Source organism: Callorhinchus milii, unplaced genomic scaffold (assembly GCF_018977255.1).
Source record: "Callorhinchus milii isolate IMCB2004 unplaced genomic scaffold, IMCB_Cmil_1.0 Scaffold17, whole genome shotgun sequence".
Lineage (NCBI taxonomy): Eukaryota > Metazoa > Chordata > Chondrichthyes > Chimaeriformes > Callorhinchidae > Callorhinchus > Callorhinchus milii.
This window is the reverse complement of record NW_024704758.1, coordinates 6,310,169-6,330,455: the sequence shown is the minus strand read 5'-3', so window position 1 is coordinate 6,330,455 and position 20,287 is coordinate 6,310,169. Positions and strand designations below refer to the sequence as shown.

Here is a 20,287-nt window from a genome sequence, read left to right as displayed (position 1 = left end):
CTTTGTAATAGATTTCCGTTCCTTTCTCCCGCTCTTAAGTGTCAACCCAGCTCAGCTGGTTTTATTCTTTTCCTTCGAGGAAGCAGGTTGTGGGTTCAAGCCTCAAGTCGGAACGTTAAGCTCACAGTCTAGGTTGCCAGGGGGCGTGGGGAGCATTAAAGATCCCTACTTGAAAAGAGAAGGGAGTTTCCCCCAGTTCGTGGCCAACAATCCCCCAAATAAAACTGGTCATTCCCTTCATAGCTGTACATGGGACATTGCTGTGCGCAAATCACCTAGAAACTACAGAGCAAGGCCAGGTGGAATTTTAAACATCAAGTCTTATTGGTCTTCAAAGAGACCAGAAGGTCAAAGAATTATTCAACCTGATATTAACGTGGTTCTTTGCTTGTTATCTTTTGGGTAAACAGTCTCAAATCCCTCCCTCACCTCAATCTCTCACATTTTGTCCACCTGCCCTACATGTGCACAACTCTCAAATTCCACTTAGGAAAAAGGAACTTTTTCCAAGAGGGAGGGGAAAAGAGAGCAAAACAAACAGATACACAGATACACACATCCACACAAAAAAAGATCGCAGCTGATTAAAATGCTTCCAGGCAAAATAATCCTGCAACCAACTCTGCCGAATTAAAAGAGAGGGAAACGCACACAGGACAAAGCATTTTGTCAAACAACACGACTTGTGATGTAAACACATATGGCTGCTATAGGAAACTTTATCGCTGCCACATTACCGAGGCACAAAAGAGGCTTTCTTCCACACTACCTCAGGCAACCGTGGAGTCATCAGCATTAGAAATGAGAGCTTGATTAAGTTCCCACACAGATATGAATAGTCCTTCCTTTTTAATTTAATAACTGCTTTGTTTTCAAAAGTTTGCTAATGCTTTGTGACTGTCAAAACTGCATTGTATTTCTCTCTTTCTCTCTCTCTGTTTGTGTATGTTTGCGTCTGTCTGTCGCTCTGTCTCTCTCCTTGTGTATTTTTCTATCTCTCTAAATCTGTCTCTCTAACTCTATCTCTTTTCTGTGTCTCCCTCATTCTCTCTTTGTTTCTCTGTCTGTCTGTTTCTCTCTGCGTCTTATCCTTTCCCTCAAATTTCTTTTTCAGATCCAAAAATGCATCTTATAGTCGACATGCACTGACAGACATCACACTCTGGAAAATCTGAGCTCACAGCTGGGCAGATAGGGTCACTGAGCGACTTTAGGGTCCATTACTGTCCTACCCTTGCTGATACCACATGCTCTGTTGAATGGATTTGCCCAAGGTCTATTTAAGAATTCACTGAGTAAAGCAAGGGATCTGGTCTCAATGGGAGGGAGGGAGAAGAGAGAAGTATGTTTGGTTTTCTTCAGAAGGGGGCATAAAGAAAAACGGTTTAAAGAGACGCTGGGGATGGAGCAAGCTCTCGAAAGGTGTAACTGGTGGAAAAAGGCCCCAACGTGAACTGCCCTGCCCCTTATTTGTGACACCAGCTCGCTTGCCTTAGCTCAGACCCGAGATCTCCCCAGAGCCCCAGTCCCGCGAGTCATCGTGAAGGACTCTTATTGTTCCACCTGCCGAAACTACCTCCCGACGAGGTGTTATGAACCATTTAACTTCTTGAAAACATCAAAGCTGATGAGTAACGTTTTCAGCCTGGCTCAGTTGGTTGCACTATCACCTCTGAATCAATAACCTTGTGGGTTCTAGTCCCACATATCTGGACTTTTAACTTATATCTCAGGCTGATGCTTCAGTGGGGGAGCATTGCATTGTCGGAGGCACCGTCTGGGAGTGCAACTCAAGCCAACAAGCCTCACACTCAATTCAAATGAACAAAAATTACGTGCAGAGAATATTGATAAAGAAAGGGAATAGAGAGCTACTATTATTTACACATGGCACAAGCACACACAAACCTGCACCAATCTCTGCGTGTGTCCACATACATATATACACCCACACACATAAGATCATAAGAACATAAGAATTTGCCAGGCGAAAGAAATCCGAGGTACATCTAGTTTCCCTTCCAACATTTTCAAAAAAATAATAATAATAATTTGGTCACTCAATCTACGACTGTTTATGGGACACTGCTGTGCGCAATTGGCTACCGCGTTTTTCCCACAGAATATACAGTCAACTCATTTTATAGTATATTCTGTGAAGCTCTTTGAAACGTCTCGAAGATGTGATAAGGTTCTATATCAAATGTAAGGATTATTATTATTAACACTGCTAGATATGTACCCAAGCTGGGGGTAGGCACACATACACATACATGTACACACACATACTCTGGCACACTCAATTTATTTCTGAACGCACGTCTGGGCGAAAGTCAGCATTGCAGATCGAGAGCTGTGCCCCCGCGATCTCTGGAGAGATACCGGCGTTTCTTGCAGTGTCAGCAATGAACAAAAGCCAGGCCAAAGGCTGACCACCATGAACAAAGCAACAGTGATGAAAAGAGACCTCTTTTCTTGTGTGTACACTGGAGCTCAAAGCTGCAAACAGCTATTCCCTGGTGAAGTCTCCCGACTGGCTGGAGGGGAACAAGTCCACAGTGACTCCACTGTTTGTTTCAGCTCATTTCATTCCCTTTTTTTGGATACACACTCTCTCTCTCTCTCTCTCTCTCGCCCAGCGCCCACCCCCATGCACACAGACAAATACACAGAGATAACTCTGGCGAGAATACCATGTTAAGACCTCTTGCTTGTACAATTCGTAAAACTGTGTGTGTGTGTGTGTGTGTGAGAGGGGGACAATATTGCTGAATGTGAGAGTGATTTGCAACCGAGCAGTCAGAGCAATCGATCCGCAAGCGGACACTGAATGGGAGCGGGATCAGTTAAGGAGAGTCTAAGCCACTGCAGATGCCTTTTAAATGCTACCTCCCTGCTCCCAGCTGACTGGCAAATTCACTCCAATCGCTTGGGCTCACCTCAAAGGTCAGCCTTTCAGACAGATGTTAATTAATTACAAGCCCTTTGGACTTAGCCAGCTTATTCGAGGACAACAAATTGGAGTCTCTCAGTGAGCATTCTCGATGCCCCATCATTCCTTACAGTCAAGCACCCAGGCAGTAATTCCCAGCTTATTGCTGCTTCACAGCACTAATCGCTTAAAGAGCAGTGAGGACCCACTCTCCCCTGCCACCTCCGCCAGCTCCCACACCCCCATCCTCTTCACCACACAGTGCCCACAGACCCAAGGTCTGGGGAGGGGGCCGGTGAGGGAGTGGTGTCTGATCCCCAGATGTCAAGAGAGAGAAAGTAGGGAACAGAGAGGGGGCAAAGGGAGAGAAAGGGAAATAATAAGGGAGAAAGAGAGAGAGAGAGAGGCGAGGAAGGGGCGAGAGAAGGAGACAGGATAAATTCCATTATGTTCTAACATTTTCTTCATCTTCTGCTGCACTGACTGACTCCTGAGGCTGGATGCACAAATATTACAACCAGTAAAGCCAATATGGCTCAGTCCTCTTCCCACCTTTGTCCTCACGTCCTTCCTCTTCCCACCTCGTCTTGTCCTCATCTCATAAATCTCTCCACCCATCCTCGTCCTCAACTTGTCAATCCACCTCGCCCCACTTCCCTCCGTGAACTCAGTCCTCCATTCGCCAACCCCTGGCTCTGGAATCCGCCTCAGGCTACAGTAGTTTGGGAACAAACTGCCTCTCAGTGACAGGAAACCTTCTGAGTATTCACTGGTTCCTTCCAGGAGAGTGGGTTAGGGCACATTGCCATTGCCCATGCCCCAAATCTCTGGAACACTCTTCCTCTATCCATTCCTCCTTGCCCCTTCCTTCCCCATCTTCAGGTCGCACCTGAAGACCTTCCTATTCGACAGTGCCTACGGTCACTTCCCCCTCCCTCCAACTCAGTCTCGTGCTCCGCCACTGTCAAGCGCTCTGGGACGCTACCCTGCATGAGGGGCGCTATATAAATGCAGGCTTTTGTTGTCGGCCTAACCCCCCGGCTGGAGAACAGAAACTTTCACGGTGGTTGGGCTCTATCAAGGGCTGATCTCTGGCAATCGTTTTGTTGCAAACACAAGTCGTAAAAGGAAGAAAAAGCAACTCGAATGGAATAAATTCTCACCAACTGCAAAGCATTCTACTGAATGTGCTCACCCTGTACTTTGTTAGCCACCTTCCCAGTCTCTTGCCAACCAGCGCCTCAAACCATCCGAAATTAGGTAAGCGGGGTGCATCCCTCCGGGGAGAGGGAGTGTGCGTTCCTGACGCAGGGTGTAAGTGTAAGTGGTGTAATATATGTGGAACTCTCAGTCTGGTTTGGATACTTTTAAGTCTGAGTCCGTACGTGTCCGACACCTGACTTCCCAAACAAAAAGTCTCCGTCGGTGAACCTGAGAGGCGGGAATACTGTGAGAGCTGCACTGCGCTGCTCTCTCCCAGCACTTGCCTCATCATCCTGAACGTCAATGGAAATGAACTCAGATAATGGTTAATATCAACAAAGTGCTAACAGAATGGCCACCTCCACCTTCTCCCCCGCAGCAGTCACCTCGACTCCACCACTGGAATTTTAGAACCTGGTGTATTTCACGGGTGGGACTGGTTCGTTTCAGCTCTCACAAGGCTGACATTTCGCACTGAGAAAATCTGAAATGAAACGATGACTCACTCGTGTGAAAGAATACCTAAGAATTGATAGTGACATGCGCTCCTCCAGAACCCAATAAAAGATTGCTTTACGCTTTGCAGACGGAAGTCTGGTGGCTTACGGCAGGCATTGCCTGGTCCCACTGACCTGGGGAGTCCAGACCGCGTAAAGGCTGCTGCGTTTCACCCACAAAGTGTACAGTCAATCCACTTTACAATATATTCTACGAAGCGCTTTGAGACGTCTCGAAGATCTGATAAGGCGCTATATCAAACGTGAGGATTATTATTATTATTTCCCTGGTCTGTTGGTGAGTCAACTGAGCTACGTAGACAAGGCCAGTAGCCAGAGACTGCCTCAGGCGCAGTTTCCCCTGAGGAAAAAATCAGGGCTAGGCAGGCACGAGATGAAACCTAGTCTTAGCCTGTTTGTTCGACGACTGCGGAGAAAGTGTGGAAACCTCAGCCTAGCCATGCTGCCGTAAAAAAATTGGTCACTTACTCCATTAAGTTGGCTTCTCACTCCATGGCTGTTTGTGGGACATTGCTACATGCAACTGGCTGCCGAGATTCGCCCCATAAAATAGACAGTCAATCCACTTTACAATATATCCTGTTGAAGCACTTTGAGACGTGATAAGGCTCAATATCAAATGCAAGGATTATTAATATTATTATCCCTAGTCGTCTCCATACCACCACCGATAGTCGAGCAATCAGATATTATGCCCCTAACTTCCTTGTCTTGCTGCCGCTCAGTCTGTCTTTAAGTCCCATTTTAAAACCTACCTCTTCGACCACGCTTATGGGCACCTTCCCCTTTTCCCCTCCCCTCTGCCTTCCACTGTGTCTGACCCCGTCTGTGTAAAGCACTCCAAGACATTATCCGTGGTGAAGGGTGTTGTATGAATGCAAGTTGTTGTTATCACCCACAAGTACTCTGCAAACACTGATGTTTCCTTTGTGAATTGCACCTTCAATTGTCTTGGCCATTTCCGCTGAAGTTCATAGCCTGCTGCGAGCGGTGTTATTCCAGCTGGGCACCTGGTCACAAGCCCCCTCCCGTTCCCCCACTGTAGCCCCAACTGTCTCTGGCCCTTTCTCCCCTCCCCTCCTGCCCCCACCCCACCACCACCCACGTCTATCTCCTGACATACAAAGACCGCTTTGTTCCACCAGAAATGGGGAAAAATATCCTCGGCTTGATTTTCACAGACTGGGCCAGAGTCCTTTTGTCACTTGTGAAAAATGTGGCTTTACACACTAGAAAGTGAGAGCTGTCACTGTCTTCACATTGTGACAGATAGCAGCATCAAACCACATGTATCTGCCAACATCCTGGCTGGCAACCGACTGACTGACTGACTGTATGGATGCCCCAATTAATGAAAACCTGTGCGCAATTGGCTGCTGCATCTTGCCCATAAAATACACAGTCAATCCACTTTGCAGTATATTTTGTGAAAGGCTTTGAGACGTCTCAACGATGTGATAAGGGGCTACATGAAATGCAAAGATTTGTATTGTTATTATTACAAAAAAACTGATTCTGGAATTATTTTCCAAAGTAAGAAAATCCGGACACATTTTTTATAAATAATAATGAAAATTTCTCTCTCTCTTACCCTCCCCCCAAAAATGTGGTCAATTAATCCACGACTGTTTGTGGGACACTGCTGTGGGCAATTGGCTGTCGTGTTTCGCTCACAAAATACACAGTCAATCTACTTTACAATATACTCTGTGAAGCGCTTTGAGATGTCTCAATGACGTGATAAGGCGCTATATCAAAAGCAAACATTTTTTTTATTATTATTATTGTTATAATAATTGCATGTTTCGCCTATAGAATGAGAGCTTGTCCTAGTGCACAGCTAAGAGCTGCATAGTGAGTGGAGGGGTGGGCGTTGTGAGGAGAAAAGTGGGGGGGGGCGCGGGTGGAGGGGGGCTGGGGGAACCTGTCGAGCATGTGGAAATGGAACACTCTACCCAGGAAGTGTCTGTGAGTACTTCCAGACTCACATCTACCCCACAGGGAGTTTCATGGCTTCTCAACCGCGAGTTACAAAGAGTTTCAATGAAATGACTCCTTGTCTCAGGCTAACGTTTAGTTTGGGTGGGGGAGGGGGGGGGGCGGGGAGCAAATTGAGAACTGGAGGTGGAGGCAGGCGTCGTGAAATTGTGCGGTCTATCCCTCTGATTCCTGTTGATGTACCAGGTTGGGCTGGGCTTTCACTGGCAGTGCCCTGGGATACAGCAGACCCCTTGGCTCAGGAACGGCGCAACTGAGGGAAACCACCACAAAGGACTGGCTCATTGGCGATGTTCTGTTGAGAAGCACGTCATCTTGGGGTGGGGGGGAGGGGAGCAGTCAGCTCCATGTAGAGCCCGCTTAACCTCCCGCTCAAGGAGGACAGTATAACATTTTACACAGCACTGAACTATGCCTGTGGTGGGTCCTGTTACCTGTTTACAGAGTAACTCACTCCACTGCCCTTTCCTCATACCTTTGTATACTTTACTGTTAGAAATACACCTTGAGTAATGACATAGTAGTGGAAAAGCGTCCAAGCCCTTCACCTTCTCTCTCTCTCCCTCCTCCGCACCACGTCTGTCAAACTCTACAGTCAGCCTGGCTTGGTTGGTTGCACTCTCTCTGAGTCAGAATGACATTGTACTCATAGAATCTGGGTTGCTGTGTAAGAGATCCCATCTTTCAGAGGAGAGGTTAAAAAAAGAAGGCCCGCCTGCCTATTCAGGAGGACGTTAAAGTTATCATGGCACAAGATCCCATTCGAAAAGAAAATGCAGTTTCTCCCAATGCCCTGGTCAACAAACCCCCAAATAAAATTGGTCATTAACTTCATGGCTGTTTGTGGGACATTGGCTGTGTGCAAATTGGCTGCCGGCTTCGTGTACAAAATACAGTCACTGCACTTTACAGTGAATCTTGTGAAGTGCTTGGAGATGTTCTCCCGACGTGAAAGGTGCTATACTCAATGCAAGGATTGTTGTTATTTCAGTCGAGTGTCCTGTCGAGAACAATGGTCACTTGGGCAGGTCAGGCAGGTTAGGTTGGGGTATCTGGAGAGCAACAAGCTCATGAGGAGTCTGGTGAGTAGGAGCAGAGAGGCATAAGGCAATGGAGGAAATAAACAGAAAAAATAACTTGAGGACAGTAGAATTTCTTTTAAAATAAAAAGTCCAGCAAGTGAGCGAGCGAGTGAGCGAGGAAGCAGGAAGGGCACTGCATCACACTGTTTTTTTCATTTCGAGTTTCAGGAAGTCATTAAACAATAAACTGATACGGAAAGTTCCAGGTCAGCCGAGGGGCACTGTATTGGCAACGCAAAGCATTAAGACTCGGGAGCGATTTTGTTTCAAACCATTGTTCCCAGTCCCCAACCTCATAACAAAAGGGAAAACTGATCAGGGTTTACCAGGAATGATCTGAAACTGGGAGCCCACCAGTCCCTTTATTGTGCCATTGTCTGGGAACTTAAAGGGCTATGGCATGAAGATAAGCGCTCTCAGACAGCACCTGCGTGAAGGTCGCAATATACATGCAAGTTGTTGCAATATAAATGCAAATTTGCGTATTTGGCAAAAGTTGTTTGCTTTGCAATAGAGAAAAGTCGTCCAAGTTTGGGGAGGGGGAGCTACACTTGCCCACAAAATGCCACGATCACTACCATAGAAAGAACAACAGAAATTTACAGCACTTTAGAAGGCTGCTTGGCCCGTCGTATCTGTTCTGGTCCTTTTAAAGAGCAATCCTTCCAGTCCTATTTAGTTGTCTTTTGCCTATACCCCTGTAGTTGACTCCTTTAATTAGATATCTATCCCGTTGGATAGGGGAAGGATTCGAGGGTTTGGTCGCCTCTCGCTCCCAGTAATGGTTGACATTTGTGAGCTTCGGATTTAAATTCGCGATGTGCCACCACCTTGCACTGCTCTTTCCCTCACGTGAGCCAACTCCTGTCCCCTATTGCCTTGAACTCCTGCATCCAAGGAACTTCGCTGCTGCCCCATCAGGAGACATTGCCCGGCCTCTGTGGTTGTCAGTTCTCTGAATTAAGGCAGCGAATCCAAACAGCACTACTAACTTCTGTGGCTGTGGGCTGGATCAGGAAGCAAGTTCTTCAAATGCGATTTTTCATCTGGCCTTATCTGTCACTACAACAAGCAGGGAAACCTCAAGTCTGTCCCAGTTACAATAATGTAAATATGAGCCAATGTTCCACACACACACACACACACACACACACACACATACACAAACACACACACTTTTCCTCTGCTCAGAAAAGGTCAAAACGACCATGTCCCTCGGAACTGGAAGTTCGAATTGTTCCCTGGGTTAAACAAATACATTATCCAAATTAATGTTTGAAACCTCTCGGCCTTCCTTCAGATACATGACTATTCATGACTCCCATCTGCTGCAGTGCCCCGCTAAAAATAGAATTCTTTGGCCTTCGCTCAGCCATTATTTCGCCCCCGAGGCGCATGTTGAGCAAGGCTTCAGTTCTACTTTGGACCTGTACCTGACATTAACACAAAAAGGTCAGTATACAGAATCTACTGTGTTTACAGTTGCCGAGACAGCTCCTCCGGCATCTGTGCATTCCTGCTCCTTTATTTTTTTTTGTTCCGTATTTTTTGTTTTCCCCCTTTTCTTTTTTTGCCGACGCACAAATTCCGATGTGATGCTAAAATTGTTGGTGCTTGCAATGCAGCTGCATGCATTGTTAGGGCTTGCCAAGGCTCATTAAAGCTCTGAGCGATAAGCAGTGAGGGACAAATTACACGACTCTATCTGGAAGAAAAGTTACATGTCACATTGCTCGCAAAGTGTTTGCTTTGTATGGTAGCAATTGCAGCCGTTTAGGATTTAATGCTCAAACATTATCTGGTAGTTATCAGCCTTGTTGAGAATAGGCAGTCGTCTCTTCTTTCACTCCCACGTTAAACAGTTCACCACCCAAGGGCGAATTGTGAGGGGAAGGCTCTTGATTTTTACAATGGGAGCAAGGCATGGAATGAATGTGCTCGGCAGCCCCCCATCTCCCTCTCCACCCCACCCCCCACTTCGCTTTTATAAAGCTCGCTGCATCCTGTACAATGGGTACGTGCAGGAACTCATGGACGAATACAAAACAAGGATGCCCCACACGCCATCAGGGAGATCCCAGGTTCAAATCTTTGATCTAGTGTTACGTCAGCAGTAAGGAGGAGGTTGGGAGGATGGGTGAGGTGCTCGGTGTCCTTGGGTTGGGAAGCGGGAAATATTGTGTATCAGCCTGGCTCAATGGTGGCTCTATCACTTCTGAATCAGAAGGCTGAGGGTTCAACTTCAAGTCCCACGTCGGGAATTGGAATCCCACAATCTAAGATGTCACTCGGATGCAGCGCTGAGTGGGGATGTTGCATTGTCGGAGGTGCCGTGCCTCGGATGAGACGTTAAACCGAAGTTCTGTCCGCCTGTTCAGGTGGATGTTAAAGATCCCATGGCACTATTCGGAAAGAGAAGGGAGACTCTCTCTTGTAGTTTTCTGGCCTACAAACCCCCCCACCCCACACACACCCCAAATAAAATTGGTCACTCACTCAATGGCTGTCTGTGGGACATTGTGTGCAAACTAGTGCCGGGTTTCGGACATAAAATACACAGTCAATTTACAGTATATTTGAGACACTATATGAAATGCAATGATTATTATTATTATATGATGAAGGGTTCCTGCAAAGGGTTCCTGCTACCTGATCATTGACATTTCCTCATTCTCTCCAACCTCTGTACGAACACGTTCCTCCGAAACGATCTGGAATTAATGTCTTGGACTCACTTCCAACAAGTGGAAACACAAATCAATGTTCACCTTATCCAATCCTTTCCTAATCTTAAACACCTCTCTATCAGGTTCCCTCTCAATCGTCTTAATCTCCCGGAACCTTTCCTGAAAAGCCCGGGTGAAGATCAGGTTTGGTTGCCATACCCACTCTCTCGCCCTCCTCATGAGGAACGAGTGCATGAGAGAGGCATCAGCAATGACGTTTTGAAGGTAACATTCAATTGTGCACTGAAGTAATTGGACATTGCTGTGTTCTCCGAACGCTTCGGGAACAAATCCACTAAACTTACCAACAGTGAGCAGAATAGTCAGCCCATCGCCACAGAGAAGGAGGAAAACCTGAATTTGCAAACAATGCCTCGTCCCATCAGCATAATTAACACCCAACAAAAATCAGCTACTCAACGCGAAACAGCACAAAGACGTACACAGACCCCTAAAATCTGACCGGGGACAAACCCTGATAGCATGTTGCTGCACAGCGATTCATTCAGGAGTTTAAAGTGTTAAGTTTCAATTACTCGACTGTTTTGTTTCGGAGGGTGGGGGAAGGCGGGTGAGGGGAGGGGAGGGGAGGAGAGGAGAGGGCGATCTGCGCTCAGACGGCCGGGCATTCAGCATAATGTTTTGGCTCGTGTCCCAGAGCTGACTGTTGTGCCACATACCTGGAGTTGTAGCGGGCTGAGGCCAGACGCTGCAGCAGCTGCCATTGTCGATGGAATGAGCTGCACGGGGTAGCTGTCACCTGTCGAGGTAGAACAATACACACAGGTTCAGACAATGAGCGGAGAACAGGCAGCGAACGTGTGCCAACAGGCATACCCCAGCGCCGAGCACAAACATCTGGCCGAACAAAAGCCTCAGCTGGGCAGGGAGTCACAGTGCGGGCTCCTAACTCCCGCTGACAGATGGCTCGCAGGCAAAGGAGCAGCATGGAAAGGGGCAGGCTCTTTTCCTTTCCTTTTCCTTTCCAGAGGGGAGCACAACCCCAAAAATATACACACATACGTATATTCGCATGCACATAAATTTATACACACACACACACATACACATACTGAAAAAAAATCATCGCTCACATCAAAAATCTCTCCTCGACAAGCTTTAACTCATACAACCCGGTGTTTAGTTACCAAAACCAGTGTCGTCAACAGCTCTGAACAATATCAACCTGACATCTGAATTGTCATGGGTGTAGAATGCCAAAATAAATAAGTGTCAATCAAGTTTAATCCTATTTCTTTTTCCTCCCCTCCTTCCTCTGTCTCCCTCCTTCTCCCTCCCTTCAGCGATTCAGGTTCGGTGGGTGCCAACCTCTCTCCAAAATCTCGCCCCAGTGGCCAAACTTCACTGATCAATGCAGTTTATGTGATCGGGAGTTGGGTTAAGGGGGAAAGTGAAACAAGAGAGAGAGAGAGAAAGCAAGCATCACAATCTTGTCCTCACTTCACTTTCTACAGTGTGTTGTGGGATAATAATCAGAGGCAGGAATCAAGTCTTATTTCCACCCCACTCCCTCTTCCAAAGCATTGCGACCAATTGTAGAGCCCTCCAGAGCTGTCCTGCCTGAGATCAGTTCACAGACCAGTGATGGGGCAGGGTGGGCAGGTGTGTGTGGGGTAAGGGGGGTGGGTGAAGACATCAGCAACAACCACAAATTATATTCGTATAGCGCCTTTCACATCAGGAGGATGTCCCAAAGCGCTGGACAGTCACAGATTTGCACCCAAGTTGGGGGTGGGATCAGCAAGGGTGGAGGGCAGGGAAAAATTGATCAAGCATTAGGATTTTGCTGGTTTGTTTGGTTGAGTTTCAACCCTGGCCGATGATATTACCAGCTGAGCAATGTAAGTGAAGTGAAAGGCACACGTTAGGTTAAAGCATTATATTAAGTCCATGAAAGAACCCATTTATTGCTATTTCCTGTTTTCCAGCTCAAATGGGCACAATGGGGTCTATCATACGCTCAGCTCTCAAAATAGCAATGTTTGCGCTGGGTCTGACCATTTTGGTTTCGTATTAAAAAGATGTAATAAGTAGTTGCTATTAGCAATGATCAGTGAACGAGAGATCCCAATAATAATAATAATCCTTGCATTTAATACAATGCCTTACAATGGTGATGAAAGGTCTCAACTGAGATGTTTAACTGAGAGATGGACGGACACCTGGGCAGCAGACTTTTCTTCAGACCTTTCCTTTGGATCAACTTTCCTCCCACCACCCTGACGTTCCTCACTCAGTTCCCCTCAGCTCCAGCTCAAGCTCCCAGTCAGCTCTTTTTAAAGGCGTCATCCTGACATGAACGGCGCGATATCAATGTAAACTTGGTTGCCGTTGTAGAGGTACGAAGGGGTATGGGCGTAGAAGGGGCATCGGAAATAAAAAGTTCTGGCAAAATCGAATATACTGGTGGAACAGACTCAGTGGGCTGACTAGCCTCCTTCTGGTCCTGTTTTCCTATATTCCCATGTGTGGCGGAGCGGTGGGGAGGGGAGGGGAGGGGAGGGGTGGGGGGGCGGTGGAGAGGGAGTGGAGGGAACGACAACGGGGTCTCCTAACACTGCCTTACACGCAGTGAACCATATTCGTTCATGTCAAACTCATCGCAATCACACGCTCTGAACATCCCTGCTGGCACTACGTTACAGCTGTGGTACGAATGTACTCTTTGGAACAGCTGTAGTCTCCCCGCTCGCTACCTTCGACTCTCTCCTTGGGACGCTTGCCACACCCTGTGTTTGGAAGCTCACCTGCGGCTGGGAACATTCCTCTCATTTGTTTGCCGAGTCTTTTTTTTAAAAAAAAACAGAAACAAAATTGGTCGTAAAACATGTTGCAGCTGCTTTGAGCGTCCTAACCTGTGTGATCGTCTCCAGACCCTCTATCACAGCCTGCTCTTCTGATCACTGTTACTGTTCCCCTGGGTTCAACCACCGCACGCGCTTCTGCCCTCTGCAAACTACATTATCTCACTGATGCTATCCCTGCTCTCAAAAGCCCCCTAGGTGCCCAGCTCTTTCATTGTCTTGTTTCGCTTACAAAATACACAGTTCAGATCACCCACGTGACCATTCCTCACGTCTGAGCCGAGACGCTTTGCGTCCGCAGACTGTTCAACCTTTAATGGGGGAGAGGGCATCACAGGCAAACCGAATCCCGTTTTCACCTGCCATTCAAGCGACATCCATTAGGGCTCACCGAATGGCGATGAGGAAACGGGAACGCTGGATAATAACCCTTGGATTTGATATAGCGCCTGATCACGTCGTTGAGACGTTTCAAAGCGCTCTCACAGAAGATATTGTAAAGTGGATTGGCTGAATTTTGTGGGCGAAACGCAGCAGCCAATTGCGCACAGCAGTGTCTTACAAACAGCCGTGGATCGAGTGATCAAATTACTTCTTTTTTTGAAGGGAAAGCAATCCGCCAATCAACTAACAACCGGGTTTCCTACTTACTGCTTGGTAAAGAAAGGCATGTGGAGGAAAGGAACGTGCCTGAAATTTTTCCCTGCCCGGGAATCGAACCCAGGTCCTCTCGCTTGCGAGGCGAGCGTGCTCACCACTACCCTACAGCACTCCTCCTGATTGGCCTCTCTCTAACCCAGGGGCGCTGAGGCTAATTGCAACCTTAACTGCAGCCCAGGCTGAGATCAGCCAGCTCGGTGCAGACAGGAATTCGAGTCTTCCAGGTGGTTACCACCCTAGGTGGTGCCTTCATCTATTTAAGTCTTTTGTGTGTTTTAATCAGCAGATCTGTGATACAACTGATGGTTTCCCAGACCGTCAAAGCTTTGTTGGAAAACACGGGCTTTGCACTTTTCAGGGTCTGAACGGTCACTACACAAATAAATATACAGGATAAATATTCCGTGTGGCGTGACATACCTTTAATTTTCAGCAGCGAAAGGAAAAACCTTTCAGGGTCTAATGTTTTAATAATCGTTCCCCACAATGTTCTCCCCGCCCTCTGCCCCAAGTTAAATCTCCATCCACCCAACAATTGTTTGGCACAGAGTCTAGGGACAGGCTGCAGCAATCTTTTTCAAATTTGTTCTATGGATTAAGAATGTTTGCGTGAGGAATTTTTTTTTTCTCTCCCCAAAAATATGTGTTGAAAGAGCAGCGAGCGTGCCCTAACAGGCTGCCATACCTCTGCTCCCTCGCTGTAGGCCAACGTGGCAAAATACCTCTGAGAAACACAATAGCCGTTTATGCAATATCTCGGCTTTCATCACTCACTCCTTGCTGGTCACACGCTATTGTGCTTCTCAGAGGAAAGGTGCGTTCTGTTTCTAACTAACTGATAACCCACTAGTGTGCACGCATGCACCTCCTGCTCTCTCAAGGTTAATGGGGGAAATTTACTAGTTCAGTGGGTTTTGGGGTCAAAACGGGATAGTCCTGTGCAATCAGCGACTGTTAGCAGATATGACTTCTATTTCTCTATTGTACTTCTACATACAGGGCCCTGGCATTTTAATAATAATCCTTGCATTTGATATAGAGCCTTTCATATCTTCTAGTGTGTAGTGAATTGACTATATTTTGTGGGCGAAACACGGCAGCCAATTGCGCACAGCAGTGTCCCACAAACAGTCGTGGATTGAGTGACCGCATTATTCTTGCTTTTTTTCCTTGAGGGATTATTATCAGGCGTGTGGAGTAAGGGAACTTGCCCAAGGTTTCACCCGGGAATCGAACCCGGGTCTCTTGCTTGCGAGGCGAGTGCTCTAACCACGGAGCTTACAGGACTCCTATTTTAGTGCTAAATAGTCTTGTTCTGTCAGTACGAGGTGCTGTCCGTGTTCCTCTCTCTCCCTTGTGCAACTTGTGATATCATACGAACACATTAGTTCAGGTTTTAGTTTTAAATTGGGACGTCCTCCTGACGTGAAAGGCGCTTTCCCCACCCCCCCACCCAGCCCATGTTCCAAGTACAATAGCCTTGTGCCTTCTCTTTTAAACAACCGACATCTGTGCTGTGACAACTCTGTCCATATTGTGCAAGGTTACATCCACCTTCACTGGGGTACAACACATTCTGTCCTGTTGCCTGATGTTAATCTAAAGGCTCCGGTGTTAGTATGACAAGGGCCTGGAAAGTTTCTAATGAGCTCTTCCATTCACCAATGAATTTCAATAGGGTCCAAGGATGTGGCTCAGTGACTCACTGGCTAAACTTGCTGAGCCATTGGAGGAGAGCCAACACTTTTAAAACATTTGTAAATGATGTTCAATTTGTCTGCTTGCATGTGCCAATTTTCGGTATAACTTTGTGGTCTCTGTAAAAAAACACAACTGCTTCCCTCCTCCACCCCCGATAAGCTCGCTGCTCAAGCCACTTGCGAAGCACGTGACCGATGATTTTAGCACCTAATGTTTCAATTAAAAATAACGCCGTGGGGGTGAAGAGGAGGTTATGGTTGAGTCAGCGTGTCTGACGATCCCACTGAGATTCAGCCTTGAGACCTGGCACCTCGGAGGCCAGGCTGGTGGGCTGGAAGCTGTTCAGTTCCAAGCCGAGATGGCTGGTAGAGAAATGGGTCAGTGCTTGTGCCCCTGTGAAGTGGGCGAGATGTATCAAACAATACAAAAGGGCCATTGGTACACTGATGCAGCACAAGCTGAGAGAGGCAGAGACTCACTGCTCTGCAATCTTGGGATCTAAACTGTGGTGTTTATTAATAATAACAATCCTTGCATGTGATATAGCGCCTTATCACGTCATTGAAATGTCTCAAAGCTTCACAGGATATACTGTAAGGTGGATTGACTGGATTTTGTGGGCGAAACAAGAAGATTTAACAAGATTCTTTTATAAGGAATCCAAGAGGGAGAAAGTGTGAGGGGGTGTGTGTGTTGAAATAATTCCAATAATTGGAAATAAGTGTGTGGAAATAAACTCACAGGAGTTTCTTCAGTGTGTGTCTGTGATGAGGCAAATTTAGAGATGTTCACTGATGGGAAAGGCGCTGTGGAAATGTAAAGTGTTGTTGTTACTCTGATCGCTGAACAGAATGATATTTTTCCTACGTCTTTATATTGGGGTCGTCCCACTATAAAGATAGTGAAAAGATCATTATATTTTTAACGCTCTGTGTAAAATAGGTCCCAAGGACAATCAAAATAAGTGATAATTTGCTCTATTTTTATGAGGTCTTTTATATATGTATAAAGGAAAGATTAAAATATACTTTCTGCATGTTCTGTCATCAGAACCATTATTATTATCTCCCCCTACATCAAGCTTGCCTCAAACCAACTGGGAACGGTTGAGCTATTGTATCGCGGAACCCTCAATGTTCAAATACGTTATATCATTGTGTAAAGATACTTGTTATTACAGCTGTTATTATTATTTATGATTATTATTATTATTACAAGCACATTAACCCCTGCAGTCAGGAGTAAAAGGATAAGGGCGAAGTGAATAAAACTATAAGCAATAAAAGTACAACACAGGTGCTACAAGCTGTCACTAAAACCTTTGCTTATACAGATAAGCCTTTGATCATTTGTGCAATTTGTTTTCTGTGTGGAAAGTGTGTGTGTATTTGTGTGTATGGATCTGTGGGCATGTGTGTGGCTAGCGTATATATGTGTGTGTGTGTGTATAGTCTGTGTATCTGTGTGTGGATAGTGTGTGTATGTGTGTGTGCACGCACGTGTGTATATGTGAGTGTGTGTGTGTGAATAATGTGTGTGTGTGTATTGCGAGCACGCGCATGCGCGTGTGTGTGTGTGTGCCTATCTATGCGGGTAGTGTGGGTGTGATAATACACTCTCCCCTCAAATGTTAAGCACTTCATTGCTGGAGGCTCACCTGGTTTGTATGTTAATCCTTGGGGGAACAAGAAGCCCTGCTGGGCTGCGGCAGCCGCTGCCAACGTCCGCTGGTCGTGTGGAAAAATTGGGATCATGAGCGGAGGCATGTGACCCTGGACCTGCTAAAGACAACAAGAGCTTTGATCACACACAGAACAAATGTATCCTGACAAGTATTATACAGCACTGATGGTGTACGTGTGCTCACAGACTCCCACAATACTCTCCCTTAACCTATTAATCCCTACCAATTCCACATCATCACATCAAAGGCCCTCCGGCTACATTGTTTTCCCCTTTGTGTGAGCAGCGCAGGATTCCTGTTCAAAGTGCTTCGCTTCGTTCCCATTTCTGGAGGTAGTAACGTTTCCCTTGCTTTCATTCTTCGGAACCCTCTGAGCAAACCCTGAGTAGACAGCACTTCATAAACCATTTAATTCCTAGTTTCCTGTTAATACACTGCTTGTTCACTGTGGGGATTTTGAATTTTCTGCAGCCTGTCTCTTTCCGAGCAAGTTTAGAGACCAGCTTCACAGTTTAATGGACTGATTTTCTACTGGTAGGGCATGCACCCCCGGCCGTTTCGCAAAAAAACAAGGCAAACTGATCTGACAACACGTCAGCCCAGGGAAAAGACAGGGCTGCCTCCTCTAGCTGAGTGAGCTCTGCAGACACATCAATGCATTTGGGTAGTTTCTGGCTCGCTCTCTTCCCTTCAGCATTAGCCCACCCAGAATTAGAAGCGCAGCGAATGAAAAGACAATGAAGGATAATAACACCCCCCACCCCCACCCACGCATTGGATAAGTAAATATATAGACCCTGAGGTCTCCAGATTAGTTGATCTCAACTGGCCTGGCAGTAGGCAGCGCTATAGTTTTTTTTTTGGTCAGCCGGGTGTCGGACACATGCAGAAACCCATCACCATTCTTAAGAATATCCAAACCAAGCTGAGAATTCCCTCTCTTCCTGGAAAGCTGCATCCTGCTTACCTAATTCCGGAAAGTATTAGGCGCAGGTTGGTAGGCGCCAAGGCTTGGGAACCCCAGCGTTGGGGTAACTGCTGGAGACTAACCATCTAAAACCACATAGCTTGCTATTGATATCGCTATCTGGAAAGCTTTGCTGCTGCGTGTCCAGCTAGAACCGCCCTACTTCCTAGGGCTTTGGCTTGCAGGGTTAACAGGAGCTGGGTGGGATGATTCCCTGCCCCCAGCGACTGGCTCTATAGTTGGCCTCAATACCTCCTAAAATAAGGCAGCGTCATACATGAAGAATGGCCACGAGACAGGAGTCGGGTTAAAAACGATGAAGAGAACAGCAAAAGGACGATTAATTAAATACTGTAGAGAAGATATACAGAGCACAGTTACAAATCAACTCCATAATCTTCACCTTGAGGCTGTACTCGAGACCTATCTGGGATGCCATTAAATCGATAACTATAAGCCAGCCTCTCTCAGCGCAAACTGCTTGTGGCATTGCGGGGAGCGCGTGTCGATGTTTCAACACACGGGTACCCCAAAAAAATAGTAGTCAATGCAGCACAGAACTCGTGTTCACACAGCCAACAGGAACAACTGCAAAGCACGTTCAGCTGCTTTAAAATGGAACACAACACTGCCCGTCGAAAGGCCTTGGATCAGTGTGTGCAACAAGTATTGTATAATGAGAGTATGTGGTGGTCATCAGTGTGGCCAGATCATCACCTGGGAGGCAGACTGTAACCAAACACAGGGCTGTGACTTCATTGCTCCTGATTTACCTGATCGGGCTCCTCAGTGGTGTAACAGTATCCACATGTGCTCCCACCCCACCTGAGCTGTCACATGTCTTCCACCCATCCTCTATCGCACCCTCCACCTGAAGAAGCCAAGTTCTCCGGCTGAGTGTGAGAAAGGCCCTGGATGTTGATTCGCGCAAGTGTCCTGTGCAGCACGTGATGCTCTTTCAGCTTCTCTCCACAGCTTCCGCACTCCACAGCTTTCGCCTTGAAACATGGTCCTTCTGTCAGTTGTGTGGCTTTCGATCCATTGTCAGACTGTTTAGCATTCAGGTCTGCTGCCCCAATCCATCGGTGGTCATGCCTTCAGCCGCTCTGCCCTGCTTTGTGGAAATTGCTAAAATCCTTTCACCTTGCGCCTTCACTCCCTCTCTCTTCAAAACCCATCTCTTTGAGTATGGTCAACAACTGCAAACTTCTTCCCTTCTCTCCCTGCATGATGATCCCCATTGCCATTGTGAAGCGCTCCAAGACATTCATCCTACGCAAAGCGCAAGTCGTTGTGGCTAATTTAAGCCTTTCAGTGACAAAATCTGGTTTCCGTTCTGCAAACCATTGAAGTCTGATGCCCGGCTCATTCGAACCATGCGCGTTTGGATTCACTTGACTTCCTGGCCTCGTTTTACTTTTTGCCCTTGGCATTACTTCCAATGCAATTAGTAACCTACAGGCCAGCCTTTGCTCTGCTCGCTCAAACTTGCTCAGATCACTTCCAGTCTCACTTAGGCTCTGTATTAACCAATTTGAACCATTTATATAGAATAGCTATTTCCTGAATCTACCCTCACAACAAACTGACTCCAGAATAAGCTTATTGGAGTTTTATCAGAAACAGCTTCCGATGTATACAAACAAGCACAGGGAAAAGAAAGATAGGGAATATTCACAAAGTACACACTTTACAGTAAATCGTGTGAAGTGCTTTGTGATATCCTCCTGATGAAAAACAACAACAAGATTTCATTTATAGAGCGCCTTTCACGTCGGGAGGACGTCCCAAGGCGCTGGACAGTTGGGTCGGGACCCGAGTAGGGGGGAAATGGTCAGGGGGAGGGAAGGGAGCGAGGAGGGGGTAGAGAGTCGAGAGGGGAGCTGAAGGCACGGTTGAAGAGAAAGGTCTTGAAGGAGGAAAGGGAGGAAGAAAGGCGAAGGCACTGGGGGATGGAGTTCCAGAGCTAGGGGCTGAGAAAAAAACACTGT

The 20,287-nt window shown here is 46.8% G+C and overlaps 1 protein-coding gene across 4 annotated transcripts in view; it reads right to left on the bottom strand.

The window, feature by feature from the left end:
* The window catches only part of sox6 (SRY-box transcription factor 6), a 280,677-nt gene that overhangs the window by 38,708 nt on the left and 221,682 nt on the right, over positions 1-20,287 (bottom strand). For all 4 annotated transcript variants that reach the window (XM_042341433.1, XM_042341434.1, XM_007887524.2 and 1 more), the window contains 2 exons: positions 17,303-17,426; positions 11,140-11,219 (listed from right to left, as the gene is read on the bottom strand). In XM_042341433.1, the coding sequence (XP_042197367.1) occupies positions 11,140-11,219; positions 17,303-17,426 (204 nt within the window). The remainder of the gene's footprint in view (positions 1-11,139; positions 11,220-17,302; positions 17,427-20,287) is intronic.